This window comes from Podarcis raffonei, chromosome 6 (assembly GCF_027172205.1).
Source record: "Podarcis raffonei isolate rPodRaf1 chromosome 6, rPodRaf1.pri, whole genome shotgun sequence".
NCBI classification, from domain to species: domain Eukaryota; kingdom Metazoa; phylum Chordata; class Lepidosauria; order Squamata; family Lacertidae; genus Podarcis; species Podarcis raffonei.
The window spans coordinates 67,479,946-67,494,803 of NC_070607.1; the positions used below are offsets into that span (position 1 = coordinate 67,479,946).

The 14,858-nt window shown below is 45.3% G+C and overlaps 1 protein-coding gene across 1 annotated transcript in view; it reads right to left on the bottom strand.

Moving 5' to 3' along the window:
- Positions 1 to 8,718, bottom strand: part of ARL8A (ADP ribosylation factor like GTPase 8A) — a 35,515-nt gene extending 26,797 nt beyond the window's left edge. Inside the window, exon 1 of the mRNA XM_053393704.1 lies at positions 8,170 to 8,718. Within this exon, the coding sequence (XP_053249679.1) occupies positions 8,170 to 8,292 (123 nt within the window). The 5' untranslated portion in view covers positions 8,293 to 8,718. The remainder of the gene's footprint in view (positions 1 to 8,169) is intronic.
- Between the last annotated feature and the right edge of the window lie 6,140 nt (positions 8,719 to 14,858).

Here is a 14,858-nt window from a genome sequence, read left to right on the forward strand (position 1 = left end):
CATGAGGTTGTGCATGTGAGAAAGCTATGCTGAGGTTTGTTTTGTTTGGGTACAGCAGGCTCTAAAATCTCTGCTGGTTTTGTCAACAATTCTTTGCTATTAAGTTTAACGCATATTTTGCAATATAACATAAGAGTGTTGCAAGCAACTAAGAGCAGCTAAACTGTCCACCCCTCCTCTAACACTACTCCTCCTCCCACTGCCACCTGCTCCCTATGGTCTCTCACCCTGCTTTTGATTTTTCCTTGCTGGACTATTGTCACAAGTCTTCAGACTCCAAGACAGTGTAGGCAGCCCAGAAAGGCATGTGGCATGTTTTTTTTAACACTGAGAATATCTGCACCACTCTTTTCTAGGATACAAAGGGCAAACCCACACAGCTTACCCACATGGCTTCCCCCCCCACACACACACAAGAAAAGAGAATTATGAGACTGCTCTCCCTGCACAGCATTCTTCCTCTGGGATGGAATCTCTAGTACTAGAAGGAGGGGCACATTTTCTGCCATTCACCTGAAGGCACCAGCAAGAATCTGTGGCAAGATAGTTCAGGCAAGGAAACAGTCATGGCTTGCATAATAATGTCAAAATCATTTCGTACTACATAACTGGGAAGGTTTACAAAGTAAAGCACACTAGAGTCACTTCCAATTTTCTTCAAAACTGTGACCAAATCTAAGTGACCCCAATACAGAATATTTCCCCTTCAACTCTCTGCAAAAAACAACTATCTGGTTTCTTCTTTCGGGATACTATATCTAAGTTGCACATACGGAATTTCATGCTCTATCATGGAAGGAATTTCCGGAAGTCCCGTTTCATTTTTTAAAACCCCAATTTTCTAATCTTCTAACCTTTTACAATTTGCTGAGCAGCATGCCTTAATGACAACCCTGTGTGTGTTTACCTGTCTCCCTTTAGATGAGATCTTACACTATATATTCCTACTTTCCAAGCGACACATCCTAGCCTTAATATGAGTTCTAGAACATAATTGAGTTAAGAAGTTCCACAGATTAACTGCGAGCCTCCAACAACAGGCAAATGTTTTATCTAGCACAATCATATTTGAGAGATAGTTTCCTCAAATGTTTGTTGAAGCGTTACTATTATTATTATTATTATTATTAAAAACTTTTAAAACTGGTAACATGTTAACGAAGGAAATAAAACTAACAATAAAAAGTCAAAAACATTTCCCATGAAATTTGGCATTTGCCTGTAGGGCAATTACTCTCCATCTGGCCAACTGCCTCTTTCAGAGGGTGCAGACAAGGAGGTTGAAGTTGTCCTTAAGAGAGGGCTGTGTTGTCTATTAATACAGTGTAGGGCAGTTGCACTGCCACCCCCACATTGTGAATCCAGAACACAGGCTAATGGATAACCCAGCAGACAGCAGCAGCAAGAGGACGGACATGTAGCAAAAGGTGAGAGGCACAGCTGGTGGGTAGTCAGCCACCGACTCAACAGTTATTTGAAGATTGTTTTGGGTCTTTCCATCAAACGACAGAAGAACAGATGGGATGCGTGTCTCTTTCTACTGCAGATTTTGCTCCCCATGGTTCCAAATACAAGAATGGAATCAGACTGTTCTCCCAGTGAACTCAGAATAGCATACATGGCACAAGGGGGAGGGTGGAATTATCCCACTTTAGCTTCACCCCCGCAATTGTGTGAGGTAGATTAGGATGAAGGAATAGGATTGGACCATCAACTGAGCAGGAATCTGAAACCAATTTTCAGATTTCCCCCACTTCAAAGGCCAACACATTTTATAGCAGGAATAGAGAACCAGTGGCCATCCAGATGTTGTTGGGCTAACTTCAATCATGCCTACTAGCTTACTAGCTGGAGGGTCATGGATACCAGTTCTGGGTTACAGCCTGCCCAGCATATACTAACGCGAACCTCTTAAAACTGCTTTTCAACAGGGCAAATCTGTACCCTTATTCCTCTTTGCTTCACTCTGGCTCCAGGTCTACCAGGATGAATCCTGCAATAACGATGAAGTCTGCTAAGAACTGCCAGATTTGGAAGTCATGGAACTCAAAACAAAGGTAGGCCACCAAGCTAGGCTGCACCAATCCACTTCTTTCTGTTGTCCTTTGACCCCCCCCTTGCATATATTGAAAGTTGCACATCAATCATGCTCTGTTATTCCCCAAGTCCATTGCCATGCAGCACACCAACAACAGCAGTTAAGTTAGATGACCCCGCTAATCCTTCCAACAAGGTGCCCTCCTCTATTTCATCTGTCATATATTGTCCTCTAACAGCCCCCTAACTCCTTGTCTCTTCCACTTCCTCTTATTTACTATGCAACATCCCTTTATCATTCTTTGGGTTTTTTGCCAGTGTGAGAGCCAGTATAGCATACTAGGTTAGAGGGCTAGAGAAAGAAGACTCAAGACCTATGGCTCTCAGTTTAACTTACCTCACAGGGTTGTTGTGAAGCTGAAAAGCAAATCTACGCTGCCTTGAGCTCCCAGGAGGAAAGCGATTATATAAATGTGATTAAAAAAATAAAATGCTGTAATCCTACACACATTATACAGAAAAAACCTAATGACAGTGATCACTGCCCACCTTTCACCAGCAAGCTCCACACATCTTGCATGAAACTATTAACAATATATTGGGTGAAGCTTCTGACAAGGCCTATATGGCGGCTTCACTTTCAGGGGGTTGGGTTCCTGCCCAGTCCCAGGTCAAAAGGCCGGCACCAAGTCAGAGGAGGGATTTCTTTTTTTCTTTTTTTTTTACATTTGTACAATCAGGTGTGTTTTTGTGCAGTGATTACACAAAAGATTGGGCTGAAATGTTACCCTTTTTCACCCTCCAAAAGTAGTTATTTACAGTGGTGCCTCGCAAGACAAAATTAATTCGTTCTGCGAGTTTTTTCGTCTTACGAAGCACGGAACTGCACCTCTTCAAGCAATGCACCCTGGGTATTAACGGTTTTAAGAAAAAGGAAACAAACTTGCAAGACGTTTTCGTCTTGCGAAGCAAGCCCATAGGGAAATTCGTCTTGTGAAGCAACCCAAAAAACGAAAAACTCTTTCGTCTTGTGAGTTTTTCGTCTGATGAGGCATTCGTCTTGCGAGGTACCACTGTATTAGACATTTGCCCAGCCTGCTTTCCTGGAAGACTCTGGATAAGTAAGGAACAAACAGAATGACATCAGACACTAAAACAGCAAAACCTGACTTACTGAGAAGAGAAGCATTCATCTGTTGTCTTATCTCAGAACTGGTTTGTTTACATATTTTTAAAGAGACAGGGTAACCTTATCATACCTGTCTAAAGTACCATCTAGCTATATTACAAGAAGCACCTAATAAATCCTTTTATTGAAGTGCACAAAATGTTCTACTGTTCACATTTTTAAAAAATTCAACAACACTCTGTAATGACTGCTTCAGGCATGGCATTACACCACAGAAAATATTATCCTCAGCAAGTAATGTGCTTTCAATTACGTTGCCATACAATACAATACATTCTCACAAGTGAACTCCCTCCTTCCAAAAGTGCTTATGTGGATGATCTGATGCAGCCTTATTTTCCACTTCACACAAGCACTTGCAGAGCAACCATGTATATTTAAAGGAGCTTTATGTAGCCATAAGACATTCCTAAAGCCATACAGAACCACAGTTAACACATTGATGAAGTCTTTTAGGAAGGACATAAAGTGTCCAAGGACACTGTCTCTTTCTCAAGATGGCAGCTTTACTTGAGATGGCTGTTAACAAGAATGAATGCTGCAACAGGATATAAGTGTACCACTGCTAACACGACCAGTCCATTCAGACTACTAACATCAACAACTGAGTGCCATTGTTTCTGTCAAATACAATGAAATAAACCTCTCATCTTCTAGAATTGTTGGCTGCATGCATCCCATACATTTAAAGCGCATGATTTCACCCCCAAAATCCTAGGAACTGTACCATGTTGAGGGTGCTGAGAACCGTAGCTCTGTCGGCAGTACACTAGTTCCTAGGATTCTTGGAGGACAGTCATTAGCTCTAAATGTATGGTGTGTCTGCAGCCACTATGTAACCAGGAAATTCATTAATAAAAGACCTCTAATATTGATTCCCAACTGAGGAAGGGCAAGCAAAACAGAAAAATAACTTCATATGTGCAATCCATAAGAGCTATGTCAGTAAACCCTACAACAATCCTGTTTTATTCACATATTACAGGAGGGGGTGGGGAGACCGAGGCAGCAAGTTGGAGACATGTCTAAGGCAACCTACTTAGCACATTCCTTGCTTGATGAGTGGCTTAAGACTCACAGTCATCAGCACAGCATTGGTGCATCTCTCCAAGGGCATGAGATTTCACAACATGTGAACAGAGCAATCATCAAGCAATCCCTGTTCTGCAGTGCTTACTACGCATCAGCTGTCAATAAACATCTTGAAACAGGATCTTTTTACTGCTGCTAATCATTTATTTAGCCATGCTGAACAGTATATGCTAGGTGCTGTATGGGACACAAAAAGAAAGGCCCTGCATTAGCCAGATAAAAATGGGGGAAAGAGTTGGGAAAGAAAGATACTGTATAGAGGTTTCTACAGGCAAAAGAAACAGCATGTTAAAAGACTGGAGTGGGAGAGAGAGACAAAGGCAGCTGAGAATAAATGAGCTTGTATACTCCAGGACGACTCTTTAAGTCTGACACAAAAGTAGGGCTGAAGAGAGTGGTAGGCCTCTCGCTGTGCTGGCTGCCTGCTTACTCATCTCTCTCTCTCCCACCTTCAACTTAAAAAGGCTCCAGCTGTAACCAGAGACTGGTGAAGATTTCCTCAGCATATGCTCTGTTCTGTCTTAGCAGTGGGCAGAAGGTAGGTTGGGATCTACTGATAGATCTATGAATGATTTGGGGTAGATCAGCAAGGAATCTGACTCTCCAATTGTTTAGCAACACAGAGACCTTTTTTCTTCTAAATTAGAGTGAAAAGATGAAGAAAGCTGGTGCGAGGTGGAGAAACAGGAGTGGACCCTTGTGTGATAGGCCCGTAAGCTCAGTAAGTTCTGCTACTGAAAACAAGAATTCCAAGGGTATGTTTCCACCCATCCACTATTATGTACCTGGCTCTTGTCAGTAGATCTGAGAGTTCTGCTTAAACAGAAAAGATCCCACAAGCCTGAGGTCTACCTGCCCCTGCTCTATATCATCCTGAACACTGAAATCAGCAGTCACTGCAAAACAATTTTGAAGAACAAGGTGATTCACCCACTCTATTGTAACACAACGGTTATGCTATGATAGTGTGCTGGCAGCTTGGGATATAGGGGGACCAGGATCAACCTAGTGATGTAGGAGATCTTAATTTTTTTTTTGGGGGGGGGAGATAAAATGTCCTTATTTTTGACACCTCCCCACCCATCCCATCTACCTTTACCTTTTTTAACCTTTTGAGGCCAGCTGACACTATGGGGAAATATAGTTTCCATGGTTCCTGTAATCCAGGAGTGAGGAACCTTTTTCAAAGGGCCCCATTCCCTTCTAGACAACTTTCCAGGGTACACATGCCAGTGGTGGACAGGGTCAAAGGGTAGAGCAATGAATGTAACCTTTACCTTACTACGTTGATTAGTTTCTATACATACCCTCAGAGCCTTTCTCTATCTTCCAGCCAGGCAAAAAACACTCAAGGAGGGGGTGAAGCAGCAGAAGGGGTGTTGTTTGGGCTGAGTCCTAAGGGCATGAGAAACTAGAAGCAGCCTGCTGGATCACTCTAGTGGCCCATCTAGTCCAGCATCCTGTTCTCACAGCAGCCAACCAGATGCCTATGGGAACCCCTAAAACAGAACCTGAGAACAAAAGCACTCTACCCGCTTGTGATTCTCAGTAACTGGCATTCAGAGTCGACACAAGAGAGGGTTGCAGGGCTGCATTCGACTCCCTCCTGTAATCCCTAGACAATGCTGGAAGGACATAAGGAACTGCATTTTAATAGTTCTTCATGCCCCTGAAGCCTGACAGAGCATGTTGCAGCAGCTACATCCTAATTGGGGGTTTCCATGCACATCCTCGCAGCTGCAGGACTGGGAGGCCTCTGGGCATCATCAGCAGTGACCATCTGCTATGAAAATAAGTTACCTTTCTCAAACCAAAACAATTTGGCTTGGAGAAGGCATATCCATTTCTGTTTCAATTCACAATTCATTGTTGTGGGGATAAAACAATGTAACGATCTGTTTATCTATCCTAAGGTCTAGGCACAGAATAATTTTTAAATAAGAATATGAGTATACTAAAAAAATAAAGGTGAAAGGTCCAGATTTCAAATCAAGGATCAGTTTAAACCTTGAGAAATCACATGCCAATTCCATGGCTCTGCCCAGAAAACACTGCTGAATCAGTGGTCAATGATAACGCATCTCTTCTGGAGCAAACACATCAGACAGGACTCACTATTTAGCATATTATCCAGTTTGCATTGTCATGTCTTCGCCATTCAAAATTCAGGAGTACATAAATGAGAGGCTAGGAATCAACATCTGCAGACCCTCCACAAGGGTTACAAAAGATTATGAATGCAAGGGACAGACATATTAAAAAGTGTATTAAAAAGTGGATTTCCAAATTCATACTGAACCACAAAGTTTAATTTATATGCACTGAAGCCAAATGTCTCTTGATGTGCTTGGGTTCCAGAATTACCTACAATAAATCAACTACAGTAAGGCAAACACATTCTTTTTAAGAGCACATATGGAGTGGGGGAGAATGGTGAAACATTTGGGATTTCTTCTGAGAAATGAAAGCTAGCAGGCAATAAACTCAAACATGCCCCCCCATTACTGTATTATAAAGCTGGAATGAAGTGGAACAGAGACTCAAACATGACAAAAGGATTCCAGGGTTTGTGACAGACTGATGGAAAGGAGAGGCAGTAGGCTATGGTAACCTTCATCACTGCCATCCACTTCCTTGTACAGGCAAAAATGCTTAGTATTCAGAGACAGTGTCGCGTGATTCTGAGCAGAACCATGCTGCAATCCTCTTTCCAGGAAGAGCAAAAGATGGAAGAACTCCAGTTCCGCAAACTCACCTAGAACAATGCCCCTCACTAAATCCAACAGCACAGACCTCACAGTTCCGCCAATTCCATTCAAGGCCCTGGGACAGAAGGCTCAAGATAGCTTATCAATATTCCCCACAGCTAATACTCCCCATTCCATGTGCTATCTAATGTCTTTCCTCTACCTCCCCCCCCCTTTCATTAAATGCACACTTTGAAGCCATTACTGCAGAATGCATGTGGGAGGGGGAGAGAAACTCGTGGCTTCCCATTTGGGAAATTCTCCACAAACTGAAATCTTGCTGCTTTCCTAAGATGGTTTCTTAAGACTGTGCAATGAGACGCTCTAACAGAAAACCCTATCGCAATTTTAAATTTCCTTTCTAAATTAAACAAAACAAAACAAAAAAAACCACGCAGAGAAACCCTGCTAATTGCCATATTGATCAGGAAAGATGGAGATGAAATTACCATCCATCACAGGAGATGGAACGGCGTCCCTTCGTCTCACCAGGGACCCAGCCTGTTCATAGCCATCTCAAGCGTAGATTCTCCGCTCAGAAAAACCCCCCGCCAGGCTCCCACCACCGCCCCGAAAGGGATTCAAAAGCCGCACGAGACAGACGCTCCAATTCGAATGCACACGGGTGCATAAATCCGGATCGATTATTATTATTATTATTGGATCCAAGACGACCTGCCTCTTCCTCCTCATCGCCAGCAGCAAGTAACGGAGCCAAGAGGACACGCACTGCGAACGGCGAGAGGGGCGCGGGGGGGGGGAGAGACTGTAATCTGAGAGGCATTGCCCGCATTGCATACACCGTCGCTCCCTCTCCCCGCCCCATTTAAACGGGGGAGAAAAGGAGGACAGGAGGAAAAGCCCTTTCTGCGCAAAGGGTAGCTGAGAAACGAAGGCTGCTAATAATGTCCCCCCCCCAGCCCACCCCGCCCGGAGAGGGGTGGGGTGGAGACAGGCCACCCTTCCCAATGCACATGATCTGGGGAGGGGCGTCCTCCTGCCTCGGGAAGGGAGGCCTCTATCCTGCCCGGGCGGCCCTAAGAGGAAGCGGGGACGGGGAGAGGCCCTTGCCGGGAGCGCCCCTGCCCTGGCTGGCCCCCTTACCGCGATCACGTTGACGAAGGTGGTCTTGCCCGAGTACTGCAGCCCCACCAAGGTGAGCTCCATCTCCTCCTTCCAGAAGAGCGCCCGGAACCAGTCCAGCAGCTTGGTGAAGAGCGCCAGCATCCTGCTCCTTTCTCTGCTCCCCGACCTCGCAGCAGCGCAGCCAGGCCCGGCGCCTCTTTATTGTCCCCCGGAACGAGCCGGCCTTGCCGCCGCCGCCGCGCTCTGCCTCGGGGCTCCGCTCGGCTCGCAGACGCGCACACGCTCGGCTCCGGCCGCTCAGCTGCTCCTGGGTGGGGTCACGCAGCGGCTGAGCCGGGCGGAGAGGCGCCTCTCGATGGCCTCAGCCGCCGGACCCGGCAGCGGCCTCTGCAGGCCGGGAGGACTCGGCGCAGGCGAGGCCTAGCCGGGGACGCTTGAGGCTGCGATCCTATTCACTCCGTTTCCTGCGAGTAAGCCCCACTGAACGCAGCGGGGCGGACTTCGTGGTGTTCTCTCCTCCTGAGGCGGGGTTCCCAGGTTTCCATTAAAGCGGGGCTTCCCGCCTGCCCTGGGGGGACGACGACCCCGAGGCCCCTACAGGATAAAAAGTCAGAAATGCAGAACAGGTTTTCTAAAAGACAAGCTTGCCGCCACCTGCTCAGTCTTCTTCTTGTTCCCAGAAAGATAAGGCGCTGTCAAATCCCGCAGGCCTTCCCTCCTAATGCGCACTCAGCCCTCGCCATCACTCGGTGTGAGCTTGCTTCAAGGGGCAAAAAACACTGCGTCAGAATCTTTCCCATAATCCTTTCTGATTCCTTTGGAGGCAGGGGTGAGGCCAGGATTGGACAGATGGGATGTAAATAGAGGGGTTTCAGTGGGTTTGCTCCCAAGTGTGACTTAAGTTTGGATCCAGTCTAAAGAGGGATGGCAGCTTTGGCTCCAGTTGTTGTTGTTGTTTTGACATGTGCCTTTGGGGAAAAACTGCATCAGTTGGCATGATCCAGATCTTATACTTGTAGATGGAGCTGGGCTGAGAAGATGTGTCTGGGGAAAGCAGGTCAGGGGAAGGAAGAGTGGACAATAGAAGCAAAGAAATGCCTTCCATCTTACTGAGTACGATTAGGTCAAATTTACGGATCAGTAGCAAACTGGAGGTGGGAATTTCCTGAACTAGAAATCCTTTTTATTTTTATTTTTTGTATTCCTCTAATAGTTCCTAATTTCCCATCCATTATGCATAGACTCTGTGCCCCGCCTTCCCACTCTTATGTGGGAAGGTGGAAAATGCAGGTGGTGCCTTTCCATTTTTTATATTCACTGGGCCCATCACCTCCTGGCAAACAGAAGGGGAAGAAATGGAGGCAGTGAGAGATTTTACTTTTTTGGGCTCCATGATCACTGCAGATGGTGACAGCAGTCACGAAATTAAAAGACGATGCTCGAATGAACAGACTGTGTACATGGATAAAGATATGAAGAAAGAAGGCCTGACCGGGGGGGGGGAGGGTTGGAGTGGGGGGGGGGAACGGTAAACCGGATGGTATTTTGAATGGATTTTGTTACGTAAGCCCTTTTTCAGAAACCATATATATTAATGCTATGTAGGTATGCATTGTAGTATGAATAAATTGTGTTTTGTATTCTTTGTTTATAGAATATATATAATAATGTTACGTTACTAAGTAAATTTAATAAAACAGCTAAAAAAGAAAATTAAAAGACGTCTGCTTCTTGGGAGAAAAGCAATGACAAACCTATACAGCATCTTAAAAAGCAGAGACATCACCTTGCCAACAAAGGTCTATATAGTTAAAGCTATGGTTTTCCTAGTAGTGATGTATGGAAGTGAGAGCTGGACCATAAAGAAGGCTTATTGCCAAAGAATTGATGCTTTTGAATTATGGTGCTGGACTCTTGAGAGTCCCATGGACTGCAAGAAGATCAAACCTATCCATACTTAAGGAAATCAGCTCACTGCAAGGACAGATTGGACAAGGGGGGTTGGACTCGATGGCCCTTGTGGTCTCTTCCAACTCTATGATTCTATGAGATCACGAAGCTGAGGCTCCAATACTTTGGCTACCTCATGAGAAGAGAAGACTCCCTGGAAAAGACCCTGATGTTGGGAAAGATGGAAGGCACAAGGAGAAGGGGACGACAGAGGACGAGATGGTTGGACAGTGTTCTCGAAGCTACTAGCATGAGTTTGACCAAACTGCGGGAGGCAGTGGAAGACAGGAGTGCCTGGCGTGCTCTGGTCCATGGGGTCACGAAGAGTCAGACATGACTAAATGACTAAACAACAGCACTGTTTATTTTAAATAGAAAATAAACAGACGCCATGTTACAAAATTTTGTGCAGTGCTTTGTAACATTTTCATTTGAATACATATTTTTGTTCACATATATGTATTCAAATATATGAATACATATATTTGCTACGAAGCCGCATTGAGTAACTGGTATCTAATGTACATAGAAGTCATACAGGTTAATTTTTATGTTGCACTGAAGCTCTGCTTTTCCTACAATATAATGAAGACAATTGTCCAGATATGGAGAATACTCAGAACTCTGTATTGCAGTTACTAGCCAGCAATGACACACACTTTACAACCCCACAAAGAGTTACTTTGGTAAAGAGTTACTTCCACATTTTTCAAACAGTAGCTTCCTCCTGCTGTTTCCACATGAATTTTCACTTGTGTGCCTGTCATGCATTTCCCCCCTCTTTCTATTTTTCCCCCCAGAAGGCAAACTCAGAGTACAGCCACTACTACAACCCAATTTTTCCAGTTTCCTCGCCACCAAGAGATGACAAGTACTGTGAGATCAAGGCTTCAGAGTCAAATTCTGAAGTGGAGGCATTCTTAGAGGGCAGATCGCCTTTGGGGAGGAACAATGAAGGCAGGACTGGGAGAGCCTAATTATGGTCTTTTGTCCAGAAAGCCTCTGAAGCTTAGATGGCTTTAAGGGATTTATGCAGGATACATCTGTCAACAGCTATTAGACATTATAGCTAAATGGAACCTCCAAGTTCAGAGGCAGAATATCTGAATATAAAGAGCTGGGGACAGGAGAAGGCAGTTGCCTTCCTGCTGCTTTCAAGCTTGGAGAAGCAACTGGCTGGCTACTGTTACTAACATAATGCTTGACTAGATGAACCTAGTCAAGCAGGGTGTTCTGATGTTCTGATTAGGAGAAGGGAGTAGATTGGGTGTTTATCTCCTCTCCTCCACCATCTTCTGCTGCCACTTGACTCATTTGGGGCTCAAGCTGATATAATTCATCTTCCTTCCTTCCACTGACCACAGATCTACACTTGTAGACAACAGCATGAAAATGATGTTTTGACTGATGCTGTGCACTGTGAGTCCAAGGAGGCTAGGCAGGGAAGAGAAACCAGTATTCTCACTCAGTCCTGGTTTCATACAAAACACTAAGCCAAACTTTGACTTAGTTGGTGTCCTGCATTGACTTAAAACCCCCAGAGACCAGCCAAGTGGATGCAGGATGCTCTCTGGGAGCCAGCACATTCATACTGTCATGGTAATCCATACTTTGGCTTACTGTGATATGCAAAGCAAGCTGCTATCTCTCCTGCTCAGAGATACGCACTCCTTTCTTCTCCTCAATAACCCACTCCATCCTCATATCTGCCCACTGGAAACATGCCTAGTCCAGCACCAAATACAAAACCCATTCTGCTACTAATTTTTTAAAAAAACATCCCAATCTTCCTTTAAAGTTGGCATTGTGAATTTTATTGGATTTTATTTTGCAAAGCAGTGGAATATTTAGTATTGTAGTCTCAATCTTCTCACAATTAGACACATGAGAACTATCCACTGGGATGTTCTCCTGCACCCATTGAAAAAGAAAGAGGGAGTGGACAGGATTGGTAGCACCTAAGATTAGCTTTGCCCCTCCTTTCATTCAGGTTCTACTTTGAGGAACTGAAGAGCTCTTGTCCTGTGACTTAAAGCTTAAGGCATGGATGTAGAAGTTGCTGTTGCCAGTGACACCTAATTTAAGAGTTTTTCTGAGAATACAGTGTCTTCCTCGTCCCCTTGTTTTTGCCCTTTGTGTGGACTCAGCCCGCCAGAACCAAAGAGGAGAGAGGCTGTTGCTGTTGGAGCTCTCTTGGTGGGAGTTTGCTTGTTCAACCACTGCAGCCTGCTAGGAGAGGAAACGGGAAAGAAGGAAGACAGATAGCAGATGCTGCCAAATGAAGTGGAATCAATCAGTTTAAATTATGTGGTTGGTTTGGTATCAGAAAGACTGTGCTTTAATCCTGTTACAACCTCTAGCCCTGAGGTGAAATTGCACCCCTTCCTTACACCACTATGTTGCTGTCTTTTTAAAAAACCATAGCTTTAACTTTTGCTCTGATCTAAACAGGGCCAGCCCTACCATGTGGCAGAATGAGGCAAATTCTAAGGGGAGGAAAGTGGCTAGAAAGGTGTGCCATGTGACTTGCCCTGCTGCCCCTAAGCTATCTTGCTGCCCTAGCATGGCTGGCACACCAGTGAGGTGACCTACCTCAGGCGGCATGCTTGACAGGGAGTGGGAGATCCCGATCTGGCCTTGGCAATGGTCGCTTCCAATGCAGCTTCCGACACAGCCCAAAGCTAAAGCTGAGGAGAGAAGCAGCACCTCAACCACAGAGCAGCTGCACAGGCACAGATCTGTGTGGTGGGTGGGGATGTCAGAGCCACATCTTGCCTCAGGGTATTGAGCCCTGAATATAAAGCGTTTTTTTAAAATATCCCTTTATTTTCTTCTTCCCTTGCTATCTATAGTAAGGAGACACTTCAGCTGGATTCCAAAGCATGGAAGAAAGCCTATACAGTGTAATTTAACTGACCTTCTTGGCTATCATCTTGGAAGGTTTCAAGAACACACTTGTCAGGAAACTAAATAACAAACTTAGAACAGCAACAGGAATCTCCTAGTTCCACTCAGATACAACTGAGTTCAGTGCCACCTAGTGATTTAAAATATTTAATGACACTATCCACATAGCCATGAGTGCAAATTCTCCTGAATGCCCTTTCAGATCAATAGTCCATGAAAAGCAATGGCTAATGATGATTGCAGTACCTCTGCAAATTTCCCTGCAGCGACAATGCTAGTTATATTTACTGGGACGAAACAACACCATTTCCCTTCCCTTTTGCTTTTTATGTTAAAAGATGCATTTGATGTGAAAGATTTTTCTCCTTCCAGCTAGAGACTGTAAGAGGAAGAGGATCCCGTTAACTGTAAAGATGAAATTTATTGATTCAAGCAGGTACTATCTAGTCAATGTGCACATTAGCTGAGAGCCAGATCATACCTCCCATAACACAATAATTTGCTGCTCATCCATCTCATTTTCAGACAAGCACCCAGAATGTTTTAAAGGGTGAACTATGTCTGTAAACCTGCAGTGGACATACACTTGGAAGCTAAATCCCAGGTGCCTGGCACATGTCCTTGTATATAGAGGTTTTCCCTTAAAATATGTTTAGTATTTGAAACGCACACAGAACAAGCGATAAATTTGTCTTTCACATAAAGTGTGAATCAGATCTTATTACTTCTGCTTTACTGTTTGTTTTTAATTTAGTTGCAAGTTCACAAATAATATGCTGTGATATTAAATGCATAGTGTGGGAGCTTAATGGTAGAAGGTGGGAATCCCTTCTGGGTACCAGTAGTGTAGGACTGCAGCAGTGAATGTAGATGAACCTAGAGACCTGCTTCACATTGGGTTGTATTCAGCTGAGTCATACTCCAAATGGACCACTGAGCTCTGGCTTCTCAATATAGTGCAAGGAGTGTGGTATGCAAATATTTCACTTTTGTTCCTGGAAATCCTGTGAAATATGGCAAAATCATTATGGATGTCAGGTACCTCTGGCAGAATGGGATCCTGCAATGAAATGACATCACAGTGTATGAATTAATGCTAAAAGCCTCTGTAACACTTCATCTCTGGGCTGTGGGTGTTTCTCCTGGGTTATCTGCAAAATTCTGTGTGCATACAAGTCCCACCTACAATATGCGGCTGGTGCTGCTAACTGGAAGGAAAATACAGTGGTGCCTCGCAAGACGAAATTAATTCGTTCTGCAAGTTTTTTCTTCTTGCGAGTTTTTCGTCTTGCGAAGCACGGTTTCCCATAGGAATGCATTGAAAATCAATTAATGCGTTCCTATGGAGACCGCCTTCAGACCAGGTCCGGGGACAGTCTGTCCCCGGACCTCTTCTGAAGGCTGGCGGGGGGGGGGGGTCTGCGCGGGGCAGACATCTGCAGCTTTGGGAGCCCTGCAGGAGTTCCCCGCAGGGCTCTCCAAGCTGCGGATAGGGGCAGCAGGCTGCTATCCGCAGCTTGGAGAGCCCTGCGGGGAAGTCCTGCAGGGCTCCCCAAGCTGCGAATGTCTGCCCCGCGCGAGGGGCGCTCTGCTTAAGAGCGCCCCTCGTGCGGGGCAGCAGGCTGCTATCCGCAGCTTGGAGAGCCCTGCGGGGAACTCCTGCAGGGCTCCCCAAGCTGCGGATGTCTGCCCGGCGTGAGGGGTGCTCTGAAGCAGAGCGCCCCTCGCGCGGGGCAGCAGGCTGCTACCCGCAGCCTAGGCAGCCCTGCGGGAACTCTTCTGAGGGCTGGCGGGGGAGAAGGGCTTTTCTTCCCACCGCCAGCCTTCAGAACAGCCTTCTGAATGTTGGC